This window comes from Anastrepha obliqua, chromosome 1, assembly GCF_027943255.1.
Source record: "Anastrepha obliqua isolate idAnaObli1 chromosome 1, idAnaObli1_1.0, whole genome shotgun sequence".
Classification (NCBI taxonomy): Eukaryota; Metazoa; Arthropoda; class Insecta; order Diptera; family Tephritidae; genus Anastrepha; species Anastrepha obliqua.
Genome location: NC_072892.1, coordinates 8,683,875 through 8,704,494, shown reverse-complemented (window position 1 = coordinate 8,704,494; position 20,620 = coordinate 8,683,875). Strand labels below are relative to the sequence as shown.

Below are 20,620 nucleotides of genomic sequence, written 5' to 3'. Positions count from 1 at the left end.
AACCAGTGCACTGACGAATGATAGTCACGCACCCACCAATTCGACTACGGCGAAAGCGTAATAGCAATAATAATATGAATTCGCACATTTTGCATGCCTTTTATATGCGCCACTTAATTCTAAAAAACGTCTTGAGATCCTGTGAGAGTGGAAAAAGCTTTTCGCTATTAATATTGGTTGGTTGGCCTTAATAAATGCAAACTTGGCGAGATATTTTGGCACTGTTCACTGCACCCTCGCAAATCGCTTCCAATTAGGGAGTCTAAGCACGAAAGTTTATTGATACACAAAAGAGGCTTCGATTAACTGCAGTGTTTTGCGTCTTTAGGGCCGTTAATTATTTGACGTTTTTTTCCTCTTGTAGCTGCTATACATACCTAACTTATTTAGTTATATACTACAACAACAACAATATGCTTTTCTTAAAAAAATTGCATTTACTATTACTTCAACTTTTTCGTTTAAAATTTTGAAAGCTTAGAAAAAGGAATTTCCGAAAAAATTTTAAATTTGCTTTCCTTATTAATTCCAACCTCATCCTTTACACTTACATACAAATGTATTTGTGTTTTTAATTCTTTTTTTTTGTTTTTTGTGTTTGTTTGGGTTCAAACCTGATTGTGGTAACTTTGTCCAATGCCAGATACCGTGCGATAATCACGCGCTACCATACCAGCAACCCGCTTGCGACCTTGAGGTGACATGTCGCGTCTCGAACGACGTTCATTCAAGTCGATCTGCAGAATTGTCGAAATTTCGAAATTTTGTTGATATTCCAAATTTTTGATTTCGTTTTAGTTGAAAAGACGTATGAAGTATTTTTTTTGATTTAGTTTATATAGTACAAATGAAGGCGGATGAGTTGAGTGCAACGAAGGAGTTTTGAAGCGTTGGAAGGTTGGGTAATTATTTGTTTGGTTAAAGGTGGACGTGATTATTGGCAATGTCAATAAAATAATATGAAAGAGAGAAGAGAAAAAGTAAGTGAAATAGAGAAATATAAATTGTCATCAAAGTCATATGAAATGTAATGAAGTATTCTATATTCTAACAGTTTTTTTTTTTTTTTTGTTTTTTTCTTATTCAACACTGGGTTACAAGCAATGGGATGTTTTAGGAGTTTTCCTAAGAATACAACGAAAGGGTATTCGCATGGGACAGGGAGGAGAAATACGTGAAATATGCACATTTATGAAGAGTTACACATTTTGGGTAGCGGAGGTGGAGGGCTGTTGAACAAGTACAGATTTACAAATGGAAATATGCAGGTATATATAAATTATGGTATATGGTAAGTGGTTGAGGTGAAGTACTGCTGTGTATCGGGTTGCTCTCTCCGCAAGCTGCGAATGCGCTACTCGGTTATGCTACCATGTATGTATAGTTGGATGGATGTGGGATTGAACGGTGATGAGTTTGTGTAAAAGTCGGTATTGCATACAAAGCACAAAGCATAAAGCGCAAAGCTAAAGCACACAGAGCACAAATAAAGGCAAAACATATGGATTAAATAAAAAAACGATAATGTAAATTAAAATGCTACACAGTTACATGCCATTTGATACGAGTGTTTGAAATACGAGTAACTACGATTATTTTATAGTGGCACAAGTGCGGTTTTAGTCATAGATGCTTAGATGGGAGATTTTCGTAAAACTCATAATAATCGAGTAATTGAGTAGTTGAAGTAATAAGAGCATTTTTTGTTCTTGGCAAATGCTTGCTTTTAACATTGTATGTGTTCTCATTTGTTATATCGCTTAATAGAAGCTTTTTTTTTGTTTAATTTAGCTTAAACTAAGTTAATTACTTATACAGTTACATTGGAGAGTTTCTTATGCATATTAAGTATTAAAAATGTAACAAATATCAGTTGTTTCAATATGTGTCATAAATTATTGGCATACAAAATTATTTTCAATATAAATTCATATATGTATTTATACATATGTTTGTATGTCAGCATAAGTTTTCTTATATTGCTATATCTTTTCATAAAACCACACATGAATTACGTTTTACGTTGTACGTATGTACGAGTATGCAAGTAGCTGTCGTAGTTGCCGAAACGATCTAAAATATAATAAAAATTCACAAAAGTACGCAAACCGCCGTAAAAATTCTAAATCAGTAAATTCGATCATTTTTACAAAGAGATCAGACTTTCGTTTAGAAAGCAAGCACACACATATAACAGAGAGAGAGACAAAGAGAGAAGAGATACATACATATAAAGACAGTTAGAGTGTGAGAGAGTGAAAAACTGGGCAGCCCTTAAAGATATCCGATCGCTTGCGCATAAGTGTGCGTGTATTGATGCCAGAGCAGGTGTAGTAAAAAAGTGCATACGAATTTACTACCAAGTTTCAATTAACATTAAAAAAAAATACCGCATGGCGTTGAAGAGAAAAAATTTTACACAACACCAATTTACAAGAAAAAAAGAGAGCATAATATACATACATACATAGATACCACACTTGTGTACCCAATAATAGCAGCGCAGCATAACCTCTACTCAAATATGAACGAGACGGTATCAATAAAACGGTCCGCGGATGACATATGGCAAAAATAATTTTTTTGTTTTTTGGTAGGACTGTTATAAGCTTACATGACAAATTCCAGCGTGATATGTCACATAGTTTGTTTTCTGTGCTACTGTAAACAAGTCAAGCTCGGGTGTGTTCTTCGAATTCTCTTTTATGACTTCAATTGTCTCAAAATGTTTTCCACGGAGGCGCAACTTGAGCTTGGGAAACAGGAAAAAGTCACATGGAGCCATATCAGGCGAATACGGTGCTTGCGGAACGATATTAACATTATTTTTGTTCAAATAATCGCGAACAAGACGTGATGTGTGTGAGTTGGTGCATTATCGTGATTCAAGAACCATGACTTGTTGTCCCACAATTCCTTCCTTTTAAGACGAATGTTCTCGCGAAAACGCTTTAAAACGTTTAAATAATATTCAGCGTTAACCGATCGGCCTTGCGGAAGGAACTCCGAGTGCACCACACCTTCGTAGTCGAAAAAAACAGTCAGCATAACCTTAATTTTTGAGCGACTTTGGCGTGGTTTTTTGGGTTGATGTACGGCCCTCTTTGAACGATTTGTACCACTGGAAAACACGTGCACGCGATAGAGCAGAGTCCCCATAGGTTGTCTGCAACATTTTTAAGGCGTCTGAAGCCGAAATTTTGTTGGAATAACAAAATTTCAAACAAATTCTTTGAATTTCCATCGTTAAATTCGAAGAACACACTCGAGCGTGACTTGTTTACAGTAGCACAGAAAACAAACTATGTTACATATCACGCTGAAATTTGCCATGTAAGCTTATAACAGTCCTACCAAAAAACAAAAAATTTATTTTTGCCATATGTCATCCGCGGACCGTTTTATTGATACCGTCTCGTTCATATTTGAGCAGAAGGTATAACAGAGTTTCGACTATTTATTTATTTTTTCGCCTTTTTTTATAAAAACATAGCTCATATTACAACAAAAAATATGCAACTGAAAGTTTTAGCCTTTCTATTTTTTTTTTTTAATTCTACAATTTTTTTACAAATTCAGATTCAAAATATTGAATTACAAATTCAAATTCAACAAATTTTTTACAAATTTAAATTCAAGAAATTGAATTACAAATTCAAATTCAAAAAAAAATTTATAAAACTTTCAAGTTTTTTTTAATTTTTCAGCCAAATTCAACAAATTTCCATAAAAATTTCAAACCTTTTAATGAGAACTTTTAGAAAAATTTCGATTGTGCAGTTTTATGAAAAAAATTAATAAATAATTGACGTGCACACTTCTCTTAAGTGTTTGGCCGAGCTCCTCCTCTTATTTATGGCGTCTTGATATTACTCCACAAATGGAGGGACTTACAGTTTTAAGCCGACTCCGAACGTCAAATCATTCTTTATAAGGAGATTTTTCATGGCAGAAATACACTCGGAGGTTTGCCATTGTCTGCCAAGGGGCGACTGCTATTAAAGAAAAAAAAATTAACATTTTGCTGTTTCACGGGCAGAGATTCGCACCTACGCACTCCCGAGTGGGGTTTTATAGTCCACTAAATTTTGGTGTCATAAAGTGCAAGTTTCAAGTGACTCCAAAAACGCGTAGTTTTTTGACATTTGTTTTTACTTGGGTTGCTCACAACATTATAAAAAAGAATTTCGCAAATTCGTTTTATGACAGAAGGCATCCAAAATCTTCATTACAAAAAAAAATCTCGGATATCAACGCGATTTTTGTGTCAATTGGAACTTGTCTTTTTATTGTATCAAAATGTGTATGAAATTTTGTACCAAAAAGTGTGAAATTTTAATACTTTTTAGAATTTTTATAACGTAGTTAGGATTTGGTATTAATTTATACTATACACATTTAAAAAAATTAATAAATAGTCAGAACTTACGCTTTATTGTACTGAAATTTCACACAAATTTGTACAATTTGTGCCAAAAAGTGTGAATTGAATGAATTGTGAATGAAAATTGGTTGAATTTGAAAAACTTATGTAAGCTTTGTTTATATTAAAAAAACAACAAAAAAGTCAAACCGTTGCAATATGCCGCGCTGCTATTATTATGAGCCCAGGTGTGCGTGTGGCAAAAAAAAATGTATGCTATTTCACATGCCTCCAAGGAAATAACCCGAGCCTGGAAGCCATGAAAAATTTGAGTAATGAAATGAATGAAATTAATGACTGAATGGATAATGACGCGTGTACACTTCTCCAGACGTCAGAATAAAAATGTTCATAATAGCAGGGCTTAAATGTTAACATACACGCTGCTTGCTCATAAACGAATTGAGTTTGAAGGAGCTGAAGTTTCTCGAAGGTGGTGTAATTCGAAAAACTGCAACTAACGTTTTTAACGTTGCTAAGGAAATGTTTCAACATTTACTTCAGTCAATCGTAAACACATTGTAAGCATACTTTTAAGCCCTGCTGTAAATAGAGGAGGTAAGTGAAGTGAAAAAGTCAAACAAAGGTGTCGCTCGTTTGCTTGTCGCTCGTTTGCTATGTAGTAGAATGTCATAAGCAAAAAATATTATTATTTGCGTTAAATATGAAGAAATAATGGCTAGCTCTTTCTCTAAGGTGCTTAAAAGTTTATAGCTGTAACTAAGGTATGAACAGTAATTGATAAGAAGAAGGAAATATATTTTCATTTTCACTTCGTTTAGGGTTTTTCACCTTGGTAAAGTAACAACTATCCATAAAACGCTAACCCATTCTAGAACCCATTAAAATTGCTAAATTTATCATCAAAATCAATGCTTTGCTCGCCAAGGGCTCCGAGTTCATGGCTAGAAGTATCAATGTTCAATCCCACCTATTGAGTACTCTCATGTTTGAGTGCAGTAACCACGCAGTGGGGGAGTTACTTAGCTAACCCCGGAGAACCCTATTGGTAGTTTACTGCAAAGCTTTCGTTTAACATAATTGATGCTTCAAGCCAACTTTTACATTCCAAGAGCACTCAGAAAAAAAGAAAAATGGATTAGAGGACATAGTTCAGTCGATGTTTGCTGAGAGTTTGCAAGTTTTAGAATGTCATAAAATCATCATTTAAAATTTATTTGGACGAATTGTGACTGATTCGTTGAAAGTATTTATTTTCTGATAAGTTGCCACATCCATGATTAACTTTCCTACCAAAATTGATCGCCATTGGTTGTCATTAGTAAAAGTTATGTCATCTGGAGTAAATCTCCATGCGGACGTGTTTTTAATTTTTTATAGTTTTAAAAGTACATTTGAATATGCAACAACAAGTTTGTATTAAATTTTGAAAAAAATATGGGGAAACTGACAATGATACTCTAAAGAAAACAGCCGTTTACGAGTGGAATGTATGCTTCAGGAGAGATCGTGAGTCCATCGAGGATGACGAATGTAGTGGCAAGCCGTCGACATCGAAAACTGATGAAACCATCAATAAAATGAACGAAAAGTAGAACAATAATCGCAAATTCACCATCAGAGTGCAGGCAGAGCACTTGAACTTTACCTATGGATCCATTTAGGGCATTGTAGTTAATGATTTGTGATTTGGGTTAGCGCCGTGTTGCTGCAAAGATAGTCTCAAAGACTTGAATTTCATGCAATAACGGGATCGAGTTGATGACATGATTTCTACGACTGAATCCGACCCAACATTCATCAAACGTTTCATTACTGGAGGCGAGACGTGGGCTTATGTGTATGACACGCAATCCAGACATCAGGCGGGTGAGTGGAGAGCTCCAAATGATCCAAAAAACCAATAACAAAAAAACCGCGTTGCTTTCAATCCAAAAAGAAGTTTACAGTTTTTATGGATTAAAACGCCATTGCACACAACGAATTTTTACCAGGAGATCAGACAGTTAATAAATACTATTATTTGGGCGTTATGAGACGTTTACGTGATGACTCGCCAAAAATGAAAGGAAAAATAACTCATAGATAACGCACCGTCGCACAGTCCCATCTTTATCCGTGAATGTATGACCACGAACGATACGAATACAATCCACCGTACAACAACCAGTGAATTCACCTGATATGTCACCCTGCGATTTTTTTTGTTTGCTCGAGTTAAAAATCACTATAGGGAATGCAGGGAAAGGAAGTAATGGAAAAATGGAAGACAGAGTGCCAGGTTTAGAGAGCTGGTTCAAACGCCGGCATAAGTGCGTGGTAGCTGATGAGGAGTACTTTGAAGGCCTTTGAGGATTAATTGTATTCTCTGTTGCTCATTTCTGAATACATTCCGGGAACTTTTTGCTCAAGGTGACATAGGCGTGCACATATTTTAGCAGTGAATTTACCAATGGAAATAATATAATAAGAAGTAGCGAAATGCTTACATAAACAAAAATTATATATTTTTTGATTGGAAACGAGACTTCGGCGGTACTCTCAAAAATCACAAGACATAGAGGACATCGATTTCTTATTAGTTAAAGCATTGAGAGCTTCAGCCTTTAAAACTCAACTAATTTTGTGGACGGATTTAGAATACGCAATGGAGTTCATAAGGTGAATAAATTCGAATTAAGGGTCAAAAACCCTGTCTGCACAATTGTACTATCGAACTCTACTTGACCGAATCATTTTTCTAGCGCCGATGTACAAGTGTTGCCAAATCACTGCAGCATGAAACAAGAAATTTTGAAAACAAAAATGAAGTAAATACTTTAACTCGATGAACTCAGGGGATGTTCTTACATGAAGATCCCGAGTAAAAAAAGTACTCGGTACTGTAATAAGGTATCCAGTTACTCGTATCGCGGAAGGTGTAGAAGAAGTGCAGCATTCGAAATCACGATCCAGTAAACTTCGACGTTTGATGGCAAAATTTTCAATAGATGCTTTTTCGCACGAAATCCCTATCGCTGAGAGAGAATTAGTTACTATCAATGGTGGATGGTTCCATATGTAGAAGCCCACGCAAGTGGGGAAAGTCACTGATTACTATTCACTTGGGAGTGCCCACGATTCACTCTACAAGGCTCTGATAATGCCCGTCGAAACGTATGGCGCAGAAGCTTGGACGATGACAACATACGATGCGGCGTTGCTTGGAAAAGAAAGAAAGATTATGCGGAAAATTTCTGGACCTTTGCACGTAGGCGACGGTGAATATTGCGGGCGTTGGAACAATGAGCTGTATGAACTTTACGACGACATAGACATAGCGCAGCGAATAGAGATCCAGCGGTTTCGTTGGCTGGTATTTATAAGTATTCGATGCGATACCAACTGGTGCTAATAGAGGAAAAAGAAGACCTCCTCAGCGTTGGAAAGATCAGGTGGAAAAGGACTTGGTTTTACTTGGTGTATCCAACGGGCGCGCTTTGTTAAATTCCGCCAAAATCGCGTAAGCGGTTACCGCGCCAATCAAGAAGAAGAAGTTGGTATCAATTGGCAGTCGTAGCGTTATGTTAGTTGGAAAAGTTCATATTACTTCAAGCAGCCTTGCTGTGATCAAAACTTTAAGTTCTCTGACTGTATGTTCGAAATTTGTCAGGGAATGCGTGACTTCCATTTCGGTCGTCACTGAATATAAAGTGGCATTACAAGACACTGCATTTCTATATAAGAAGCTGGGTTTGACCCCTCTGAAGCGGTTTCGGCGAATAAGGCGGTGCTATTTATATCAGTGGAGGAAATTCAGCGATTGAGAGCGTTAAAAGCCAAAACTCTGTTTGTTGATAAGGCACTGGACCAGGCACTGTTCAATAAGAATCCTTGCGTGAGGCTTAATAGTATTTCAAATTCTTCTGTCGTAGCTGGTTGTGTTGATGGAATCAACGTATTTTTAATGCTGGTCTCACTGTGTTTTACCTTCCGATGTTTTCAAATCTTTAAAACTTTCCATTAGATGGTGACTCAGCCATTCACTGGTCACTTACTAAAAATAGTAAAGGCTAAAAGGTGCATTTGTACTCGGTCGAAGGGTAAGGGGTACACAGGATGCAGAATAATGGCTTATATTAGATTTTGGGCAACATTTTCTATGGAAAATTTGTAGTTGGTGAATGCATGAAGAGAATGTGTTCAGAGATAAAAATTATAAAAACAAAATTGAGAGCTTCAAAGCTCTACTAATAATTACGGCTCTCAACTTTCCCCAATAACAATAAATATTCTCTGATCTGGTTGTTGTTAGTCCCCACACTTGCGTATGTATGTATGTATGCATATAAATAGGTGATTATAGTCCCAGTTTGTGCTGCTGTTGCGTGAGAAAAGTAAGTACGTATGTAAGTGGAAGCGCTGAGTTGACAAATATGTAATTACAGCTGAATGAGTATCCATGTGTGTATGTATGTACATATGAATGAAATTGCGAATGATTGTATATTTGTACCAATGCAATTAAATAGTCTAGAAAAATTTTTTCACATTTCAAAACAATATTTTCAAGCCACATAGAAGAAGAAGAAGAAAAACAAGTGTGTTAGTGGTTTAGGTGTTGTTGGAGTTGTTGTGTGGTTTTAACTGACTTTGATTTGCTTTTAATATCTTCTTCGTAATATGCTGCTTTGTAAAATTTTGTTTATCAAAAAAATAACAAAAATTTGTAATTTTGTAAAAAAAAATGTATTTGTATTTTTTGTTTGTTTCTTTATTTTTCTATGTATGTATGTATAAATGTATTCATGTATTTTTGTAAGTTCGCATGTATGTATGTTTGCATGCATGTATGTACATATGTTGATATTTATATAAGTATGTACAATGTAGATATGTGGTGTCCATTATGCAAAAAATGTTATCCTGCACACCAACAACAATTTGTGTGTTTCTTTTCATTTTCTTCAATTTTCTTCATTCATTCGATCATTTTAATACGCTGACTGTTGAGATTTTTGTTCTTTCTTTTTGGTTTTTGGTTTTGCTTTTATTTTTGTTCTTTTTTTGTGTCTGTTACCTCTGGTGGTGGACTTGATGAGCTGCCCAATGAGGAAATGCTTGCGCCATCACGTCCCGGCGTCAGTCCATCGATGTCACATTCAGACGTCGTATCGGAGTCGCTTAGACGTGACGTTGTGCTGGGTGGTGATAAATGATCTGTCGGTGTCAAAATCATAATGTCCGCTTCACTTTGGTCGTCGTGATGCAACTATGATGGAGTAGGAGAGGGAGGAGGAGGAGTAAAATAGTCAGTAGATACTACGATACGAACGATGCTTACTTATGTACGAGTACGAGTGTGTACAAGTACGCAGTGGAATACGTGTATGCATGTATGTAAGTGTTTGTATTTGCGTGTGCAGGGCCCACATACACCCCACTCACAAATACGAATGAAACTTGGGTGTCGATGTATGTGTGTACGCATAATGGGAATAATTTAGTTTAATGTGGGAGCGTAGATGACGGGGAAAATGGGTGACAGCTTCCTCATCATCATTTCGATATTGAATTCGCTTGCGCGTGTTTCTCATTACAATTCTCAATCTAGCATGCAGTATGTACATATGTATGTATGTAAATGTTTGCTAACAGATTTGTTCGGTTGTATCGGTTTTGTTGTTAGGTTGTAAAATTTTCTCCATCAAAACCAGCAAGAGATTTATTACAATTTTCGTTTTTTCTTTCAGTTTTTCGCGGGAACTCTTAGATCGGTGGTTCGTGGTATTTGAAAACTCTTTATCGTTACTACAAAGCCAAAGAGCTTAAAGAAGAGAGTGTAATAATATAAACTTGCATAGTTCTTGGTTAGGGGTAACAAATATGTGTAACCAGTTTCATCATTTAATGAAGCACAAAAAAAGTTCAGTTTTTCTTAAAACAATAAATAAAGAAAGCTCTTAATGCAGAATCAATGCTATGCACTTTCCAAAAGTCCATTGAAATAATAATATAAATAAAATAAATAATAAGTCAGTAAAATTCGTCTATATTTTCCCTTCCCTTACACATAAAACAAAAAAAAAATTAAAAATATTTAAATAAAAAAAACATTTTCCAGCCAATTGCGATAGGGTTCGATTATTTGCCCAATTCAAAAGATTTTACACAGCCCATACTTATCCACAATATTACTGAACTATTTCTTATTACCAGCTTTATAATACGAGGATGCCTTTAAAGCGCTCGCATGCGAAGTCTTCATATCCTGAGAATCTGAGTCGCGTTCTAGTGAAGCCACTGACACAGCATGGGACTTGTAAGATCAAATAACTCTCTGCTCGTTTTCCAATTGATACTTTATAGTTTCAGAAAGTCTGGGGACTTCACACCATTCAATTTTCAAACTTGTAGCTGTGTTTACCGGTCCTTCGACGATCGGCACACACGCGGAAAAGCTAGATTTACAATTCAACCCCCATTTTAAAAGCTGTAAGGATCTTTTAGAGAAGGGTAGTGTTGAGCACTTTCTCTGTAAATGTCCGGGCTTGGCAGCTAAACTATTGAGGTCACTCGGTGCTCCATTCTTCGACAGCCTGGGTCAGTGCGCCAACCTAAATCCCATCAATTTTCTCCATTACATCAAAAGCTCTGGCTGGCTGTAGACATCTACCTGTTGGAAGTTTCACAGCTACAAGTTTGGAAATTGAGTGGCGTGGAACCTCAGGATTTTCTGAGTCCTCCGTATGGTCTACTGGGGCCGGAGGGTTTTCGAAATAGTACATGAAGAAATGGAGCTTCATCTTTTCTGCGCTTTCCCTAGAAATAAGAAACCGATGACCGGTTACGAGGTCTCTGAGGCCAGTTCTGTCCACTTTCTGGCAAGCTTATCAGTAATTTCGTTTCTCTCTATGTTCCTATGTTCAGCAACCCAGATCAGAGAAATGTTGACTGCACACCTAAGATATTCAATCTCCTCCTTACAGGAGTTGACTAATTTGGCGTTAGTTAAATTTTTGTATCAATTAAATATTTTATATAACAGCCTTAAAGGGTGAATGCTTCGACTTGCTATCAACTTATTTTCAAAACGAAGGTAAACGAAGATTACTGACATGGCTATTTAGAGTATTTTGCTATACAATTTTTTCTAAAAAAAATTTCTGGCTTGGAAATATGAATTTATGGTCAGGTAAAAGCCCATCTCCACCTTCGGCTTAACAGCAGCTAAGGCCTCAGCGAACGTTCAGAAATATTAAGCATTGCTACTGCAATAGAGGCTGGTCGTTTATTTTTGTTTGCATTTGATTTTTATTGACCATGGGTGGCTAACAGAGCGGCTCGTATACTTATACAAAATTAATCATCCTATTGGGAGACTTATACTTTTTGTAAATGGCGTCGTACGCAAAAAATATTTGACACTGGCGAACCAGGCAGCTGCAGTAAACAAGCAGACAAGCGAAGGAGCGCGTAAAGATCAAATAGAGGTTTCCTCCTTTTTTATTTAGTAAAAAGTTATTCAAAAACGAAAATTAGCTTATGCGAAGAGTGCCGTCTGCTAGTTTCATATTTTCTGTTTTGATTTTTTTTAATTTCTTATTGTCACATCGTCGTTCAAAGTGCGAAAGTCGCGTAACTGACTTGTATGCCAAAATTATATTAGTTTATTACAAAAAAAAAAAATAAAAAAATAAAAATAAATTTATAAAAAAATAAACGAAAAAATAGGTATCGATAAGAAAATTCTCTCACACAAAACATGGTTATTTATTCCTTATCAGTTGGCTGGCTACGCCTAAAAGCATTCCTGTGTAATACGCATACCACTGTTAGCATAACATTTTATGTTAGCAAGGTTGTTTCACTTTGTTTCTGAAAGCGAGCTCACAAGTTCCGACAAAACATCAACTGCTTTGTAATTTGAGCATTTAAGTGCATTTAACTATTAACTACAGTTTTCTGCAGCTCTCTGGGAATATGTAGTATATTTTTGAATTTCTCTTTGAATTTTTGCAAGTAAGTAATGTTATGTTAATTATGTAACATACATTATGTTAAGACCTAAAAGTGTGTTCATCAATATATTTGTATGTATGTATTGCATATGTGCCTCTTCTAAACATTTAAACGCATTCCATGGACTAGCAACGTTCTTGTCAGTAGTTTTTCGTTTACGTTTGTCAACACTGAGACACGGCAATGCTAACATTGGTCACTAGTATTAACGAGTATTGAACGACAACAACAATTCAAAAATTCACACATACGAGATACGAAGTGTCCTGATGCGGTTGCAGCTGGTACCATTCCGCTTCATCGTCGAGCACATGATGCGCCAAATCAATGACCACTTCGCCGATAAAGTCATTGGCACCGTAGCGCACATAATCCCACAGGGTCACCTAATACAGCGAAGGCAGTTAAAAAAAATAAAAAAAACGTAAATATATTTGAAGAATTTATGAAATTTCGTATTTTCAATTTCGAAATTCAGCTTCGTTGTATTTACATACTTCGAGTAAACGGCCGGTGAGATCGGAACGTCGTAGCGCCGAGTAAACGAACGTTTGGCCCCAGCGCGGTTCGCAAGTATTCGCTAAGGTTTTGGTGCGTCTTTTCGATTTTGTACCCCGATCGGGTAGAAGGAACACCTAATTGTGCGACAGGGAAAATTAATATTCGATTAAAGCTTGCAAAAACAAATTTTTTCTAAATTGCATATTTTGCATTTGTTTGTTTTTTTTTTTTCTCTCGCCCTTTGTAGCACTTTTGACTCACTTTTGCATAAGGATTGCGTGCGGCGCCGGTTTGTCGCAATGTCAGCCCCGTCGCACAGACGAGCGTCACTATCAGCTGCAGGGTGTTCTGATCGTAGCCGAGTTTCATCTGTAGCCGACCCTCGACAGCCATGGGCAATGCATGCGCCATACCCACAGTGGGCAAGTGATGTGCGGCGGCATGTGGATGCGTGTGCGGTGGCGGTGGTAGCTGGTGACAGTGATGATGGTGGCCCGCCGTCGTTGTGGCTTGTGTACCGGCTGCTGTTGCACTGGCTGTGTTCGCGGCGTTCGCTCCAAGCCGTTGGTGCTGCGTATTATGCTGCTGGTGCTGCTGCTGCTGTTGCTGCTTCTGTTGCTGATGATGTGAATGCTGTTGATACGTACCGGCGCCGCCGCTGTAGCCACGTTGTTGCACATTCGTCTGCCGCAAGGTGTGCGCGCCGCCGCCAGTGGCGTGTAGATCGGGCGAACCGGGCGATGTGATTAGAACACTCGGCTTGTCGCGATGGATATCGATAGCATCGGAAGCAGCGGACGCTGTGTGGGGAGAAGGGAAAAAGTTTGAAAAAAATACATTAAATTAGACTCGTGATCACAGTAGGCTAGGTAAGGCATAACGGAGCTTTGACTAATAAGCTATTTGTTGTGCTTTTTTTTGCAATTTTATGCTTCAAGAGCTCAGTCACTAATCTATAATTAGTTGTTTTTAAGCTGCAAACGCGCTCAAGTACCAGTTTGTTTAAGATTTTCAGTGTAAGGCACCTACGGCTCACGGGGTGATAAATGTGTCATTTATTCATTTTAACGGCTGATGTGTTTACTATTTATGTTACGCTATTTTTGAATTATACACTTCTCTAAATGTTAGCTACAAATGGGCTCAAATATGCTAAGCATTTATTGGTGCTTGTGTGTGTTGTGTACTTTTCGATTGTATGCATATGTGTGTGTGTGCTTAACTATGATTCTTTTTGGGTTGTGCGGTGTACCTTTTCGTGAAAAATAGCGTCCGCCGCTGCTGACCACAGCACTGTTGGCAATAGTGCTTGTGAGAGTTGGGTTGTGCAAGGCGGCGCTCTGTTGCTGATGGCCTCCTCCTCTGCGTACCGCATTGCTACCGACAGCGTTGGTGGCCAAGGGGCGTGAAACGACCAATTCGACTTGTGCGTCCAAGCGACTTTCGTCGATTATCTGATAAACCTCGTCGGCGCACTTATTTCGCAGCACTCGACCGTTCCACTCGATGATTTCGTCGCCTGATGCAAATGAAATACAAATGGGATGTGAGAGAGATGCGCGTGTAAAAGAAACGGATATTTAGAGATAGAAAGATAAAGTTGTGGAGGTGCGTGAATGAATCAGATAGCAATTAAATAAAATGAATGAAGTGTAAACAAAGAATTATTTTAAAAAGTAATCAAAATCCCCATCTTCTAAGACTGCTTAAATTGAGGAAACTTTTAGTAAAAAAAAATTAAAACTCGCGTAATGTACCCTAGCATTTGGCATAATTTCAATGCTTTTTACGGCTATAAAATCGCTTACAAAATCAATAAATGCTGGAATCGTGTAAGCTGCTGGCATACAGAAATATATTAAAGGTATGACAGTTTTCTGTTTATTTTCTGCTTGTCTGTGTCGATATTTTTGTGTCGCTAATTTTTTAATATTTTGTTAATGACGCCTCTCAGTACTCGAAAACTGTTTGGCAGAATATTATCCGCAAAATACAAGAACTGATTTGTGCTTCTTAAAATGGCCCATAGTTCAAGCAATTCTTGCGGTCACAGATTCATATCCCTCATTCACTTCATTGCTATGCTATGTTATATTATGTTATACAGTGCTATGTTATTTTGTATTATATTAAGTTATGTTTTATTATTTTATGTAAAGTTATGTTTTGTTATGCTATGTTATGCTAAGTTGTGTTAGTAATGATTATTTTAAGCTAGTCTTTTATTTTTATTTCACTTTCTTTTATTTTATTTCATTTAGTTCAATTTAAGCTGTGCTGTGTTACGCTTTGTCAAGTTTTGTTATGTTATATTATGTTTTGTTAAGTAGTGTTATGTTATGTTGTATTTTTCATATTAAGTTATGTTTTGTTTTGTTATGTTATGTTATGTTAGGTTTTATTTTGCTGTTATGCCATCTTATCTAGTGTTTATTATGAATTGAGTGTTTATTGTTAAATTACTTAATTTAAGCTATGTTATGTTCTGTTATGCCACTTTATGCTTTGCTAAATAGTGTTATGTTATATTATGTATTGTTAATCATTTTACGTTATGTTATTACATGTTATGCAATACTTATTTTAAGCTATTTTGTTTTATTCCACTTTCTATTATGATATTTTATTTTATTTTATAATATATTATTATTTTTTTTTTTAATGTAAGCTGTGTTATGTTATGATTATTTTAAGCTATTTTGCTTTATTTGCTTTATTTTATTTTATTTTATTTTATTTTATATTATTTTATTTTATTTATTTTTTTTTATTTTTTTTTTTTTTTTAATTTATTTTATTTAAATTTTATTTTTGAACTTAATCCATCTCGGCTATTGCCGGAGATTACACATCCCGGATAAAATTTTCAAGTGATTGTGCTCTGGTGGAGCGTAGTCCAAGTTCTACGCCCACGCGATTACTATTGCTTAAATATTTAAAAATCTACGAACTATTACACATGTGTCCAGTATGGTGGACTTCTGCATGTCTTCTAACAGGTGATGGCAGTCATACTTCTTCAAGTTTTTTATTGAATGCTATGTTATGCTAAATTGTGTTAGTAATGATTATTTAAAGCTATTCTTTTGTTTTTTCACTTTCCTTTACTTTATTTCATTTAATTCAATCTAAGCTGTGCTGTGTTACGCTTTGTCAAGTTTTGTTATGTTATATTATGTTTTGTTAAGTAGTGTTATGTTATGTTGTATTTTTCATATTAAGTTATGTTTTGTTTTGTTATGTTATGTTATGTTAGGTTTTATTTTGCTGTTATGCCATGTTATCTAGTGTTTATTATGAATTGAGTGTTTATTGTTAAATTACTTAATTTAAGCTTTGTTATGTTCTGTTATGCCACTTTATGCTTTGCTAAATAGTGTTATGTTATATTATGTATTGTTAATCATCTTACGTTATGTTATTACATGTTATGTAATATTTATTTTAAGCTATTTTGTTTTATTCCACTTTCTATTATGATATTTTATTTTATTTTATTAATTTTTTTTTTTAATGTAAGCTGTGTTATGTTATGATTATTTTAAGTCATTTTGCTTTATTTGCTTTATTTTATTTTTTTTATTTTATTTTATTTTATTTTATTTTTTATTTTATTTTATTTTTTTAATTTATTTTATTTAAATTTTATTTTTGAACTTAATTCATCTCGGTTATTGCCGGAGATTACACATCCCGGATAAAATTTTCAAGGGATTGTGCTCTGGTGGAGCGTAGTCGAAGTTCTACGCTCATGCGATTGCTATTGCTTAAATATTTAAAAATCTACGAACTATTGCACATGTGTCCAGTATGGTGGACTTCTGCATGTCTTCTAACAGGTGTTGGCAGTCATACTTCTTAAAGTTTTTTATTGAATGCTTAGGCACTAATCCAGTGGAAGATATAATTATTGGAATCATATTCACTTCCCTCGCTTTATACATACAAGTTCTATGGCGAAAGCTGCATACTTCGATACTTTGGTGGAGTATGTGCTTTGGGTGTTGCGATTAAGAGGCACCGCTGTATCAATTACTTCGATTGTTTTACTTATCTTGTCGAACAAGATGATGTCAGGTTTGTTGGCAGCCGCGGTTTGATCTGTGGAAATAAATCTGTCCCAGTACAGTTTAAAATTTGCATTTTCCAATATTGCCTTTGGTTCATATTTAAAATACAAGACTTCTTGTTGAAAGAGACCGTGTTTTATTCCAAGTTGTTGGTGGAGGATTTTTGCTATATTGTTATGTCTCATGACATATTGATGGGGGCAAGTACGCTACATCCAGCAATTATATGGTCGATTGTTTCACCGTAAATGCCGCACCTTCGGCACCTATCTTCTATTGCCTCGCCATGTATCGACCTTCGGAAATTTCTTGTTGGAATAACTCGGTCTTGGATAGCGATTGCGAAACCTTCTTATTTTATTTTATTTTAATTTATTATTATTATTTTTTTAAGTTGTGTTATGTTATATTTTAAACTATTTTATTTCCACTTTTTTAGTTTATTTCATTTTATTTAATTTCATTTTACTTTATTCTTTTTTAATTAATTTTTTTCGTTTTATTTAATTTTTTTTTTTTTAATTTAAGCTATGTTATATTATATTATGCCGCGTTATGTAATACTTATTTTAAGCTATTTGCTTTATTTCAATTTCATTTGTATTTCATTTCATTTTATTTTATTTATCTTTACTTTTTAGTTTCCTACATCCTTTTCTGAAACATAAATGCACCTCCCTAGTCTCTGCAAATATCTGTGCTAAAACCAAAGTAGTAAGTATGCAATTGCCCACCTCTTTATTTAATGTGAATGAGTATAAGAAATCAAAGTTTTGTGCTTTAGGAAGTAACTAGTTTTGCTTGTGGTGCTTGCTAGCTTTGTTTACCTGGTCGTATATGTCCTTCAACATCGGCTATCGAACCGCGTTTCACTTTTTCCACGATCGCACCACTACCGATGATCTCACTATTTCCACTGGCGTCTGCTGTTGCCGATGGAGACGTTGTAAACTGCTGACCGCCTATGACTTTTAAGCCAAGAATATCCTCACCATCGTAATACTTTCGTAATATCATGTGACCAATCATGCGAGTATTATCCGCGGATATTTGCCAATTCACCGGTTGCTAAGTAGTTATGTAATTTTCAAAATTTTTTTGTTTTCCATCGTTACGATATAATTTAAGTATTAACGGTGGATACGCAATGTGTTTACAGTGGAGGAATGGTGTTTCACGCAGTCGTATTGGTTATGGTAATTGCAGTGGAGGGCCGATTAGATTTTTCAGAATTTCGTTATTTTGTCGTTTGGATAGGGGAAGGTAGCGGAGATGGATGTTGCATAAAACATGGTAAATGGAAAATGAATGAATTTTTTTTAAGATTTGTCAACTGTAATTGGAAATTTTCTCTCCTTCAATTTGATAGTATGAATGTGTATGAAATAATTATTTGAATCAAACATGAAGTTTGTTTCTTGCGTTAAACTTAAAGACAATACTTTAGATTGACGTAGGCAGTTGGTTTATCTGCGTTACATATGTATGTATATGTCTGTATATATACATATGAATAAATTTCGGGTTAATTATATTACAAATAGAGATATAAAAAATTGCGTGAGCTTATGAATTTAACAGAATCGCTTAAACTATTCAATACGTATGAATGTAGTACATTCGCTGTGTAAATTTTCATACATAAATACATACAAGTTTGCAAATGTATTAGTACATTTGATGATAAGCATAGATTTTAACTACAAAATGGAAATGTATTTTCGGTGTACATTTCTCTAATACAATAAAGGTTTTCTTAGTAACAATTATTTTACAAACTTCATTTCATTTCATTACTACATAATACAAATCCATGAGAACACACACACATATAGAAATAGGCGTCATTGTCAAGCTTTAATATTCATCTTAAATATAAAGCAAATTATTGCATATTTTTATTTTGAAACATTTCAAAGATATTTCGTTTTTGTTTTTTTTTTGCATGCGAGAGGTGAGAAAATTGTAACATTCAAAATGAAAAATACAATACAAGTATGCAGGGCACATACAAACAAGATTACAATAAATATGCTGTTATGAGAGAGGACATATGCATGTGTGGACATCACAAGAGACACAATAACGATAATGTTATAGTTATGCAGATGGGTTCGTACGAATTAGTGTGAGAGCGTGAGCGTGGAAGTGTAAGTCGGCTGATGAATTATTAGCGAAAGGTTTTAGATTATTTTAAGTTCTGGCGAATAATTAAGTTGCGGAGATTAGAAATACACTCGAATGTGGGAAGAAATGTAACAAAAAACAGGTATATGAAGTATATTTTTATTTCAATGAACCCAAAATAAGTTAGACAATGGTTTAATGTCACTAGTTTAATTTTATTTTGCAAATAGTCTTTAACAAAAATTGATTCGGCGCATAATCTTCTAACTAAGTCTAAGTACTGAAATCTTAGAAAAATATTGAAACTGAAATGAGCATTTCCAAGTGCCTGTTCTGAAACCTGTGAATCCATGTATGCATGGATCTAATTATTTCTTCTTCTTTCTTAACAAAACAGTTCCGGGCGGTTCACTGCTTATCTAACTATTTGTATATACGACATATGACACATGTATACAGGTATATCTTTACCTACGTCAATTTGCACAAAATTCCATAGGGAGCTAGCGGCTACAAAATAATTTCAAGGAAACATTCTTAAAAGCCATAAATTATAAATTCAGAAACACTAGTTTTAAAATTAACTATGTATAAAAATAGCACAGGGCAATGCAAAATAAAGTGCAGATGGCCTGTCAACATGACTTTGTAAAATCTTTGTACCTACACACTTTGTTATTGTGTTGCCTTGGTAATTTGCTATGATGAGCGTTTAATTTTTAATTATCAATGGTATATGCATGAAAATGGAATGACTTCCTTTTATGCTTTCAGAGCGCATGGAGGGGCCAATAGTGAGTAAATGCAGAGTGAAGCCAATTATATATACAGCGAAAGTGAGTGAAAGGCTATAATCAGCGCTTATGTGAGTGTTAGACGACTCTGCGAAAGTATTGCAGTGAAGAAAACATCTCATGTAGCTTGAGCCCACCAGGTAGGGCATACAGTTGAGCCTCTGAGAGGTTTAGCATTGAGTATTTTATGAGCCCAATGCAAACATAAATCAAATGAATGAAATTCATGGTTTTTGTTTTTGTTTACAATACTATTGCTCCAAGGCGCAGGCGAACCTAACAGGCGGACAAACATAAAAGCAGGCGTTCGGTATTTATATGTAATACATCACAAGTCTGTTGAGAATTGCAGAGAAGTATGGTATGAATGAAAAAGGAAGAATACATTGATTACACAGTACAAGATCCCACAACTTAAAGGACGGAAAACCTTCAATCGCCATCCAGTGCTGTTAATGTAGTGGAGGAGAGAAACGGAGAACTGTCTCAGGCTATCCCGAAAAGAACACTAAGGCACCTTAAGCGCCTAGCCGCCGGAACCGGACATTGGCAAAGAAAGTGTTCAACAGTCTCTTTCTCTGCGGATCCCCAAAGCTTCTGTAGTGGGGGTTGTATGGAAGTTTATGCTCCTCTGCATGAGTCCCGATCACTCAGTTATCGGTGGCCGCTTTGAAAATTGAGAGGCGTGGAATTCCCAGCACTTTAAGCATCCTGCTTCTGTCGTACTGAGGCCAAAGTGTTTT

At 35.5% G+C, this 20,620-nt stretch overlaps 1 protein-coding gene across 3 annotated transcripts in view; it reads right to left on the bottom strand.

Annotated features, from left to right (window-relative positions):
• The window catches only part of LOC129248902 (regulating synaptic membrane exocytosis protein 2), a 168,792-nt gene that overhangs the window by 52,901 nt on the left and 95,271 nt on the right, over positions 1 to 20,620 (bottom strand). For all 3 annotated transcript variants that reach the window (XM_054888516.1, XM_054888520.1, XM_054888527.1), the window contains exons 9-15: positions 17,784 to 18,024; positions 14,139 to 14,405; positions 13,148 to 13,686; positions 12,883 to 13,020; positions 12,637 to 12,771; positions 9,444 to 9,635; positions 615 to 737 (exon numbers count right to left, since the gene is read on the bottom strand). In XM_054888516.1, coding sequence (XP_054744491.1) covers positions 615 to 737; positions 9,444 to 9,635; positions 12,637 to 12,771; positions 12,883 to 13,020; positions 13,148 to 13,686; positions 14,139 to 14,405; positions 17,784 to 18,024 — 1,635 coding nt within the window. The remainder of the gene's footprint in view (positions 1 to 614; positions 738 to 9,443; positions 9,636 to 12,636; positions 12,772 to 12,882; positions 13,021 to 13,147; positions 13,687 to 14,138; positions 14,406 to 17,783; positions 18,025 to 20,620) is intronic.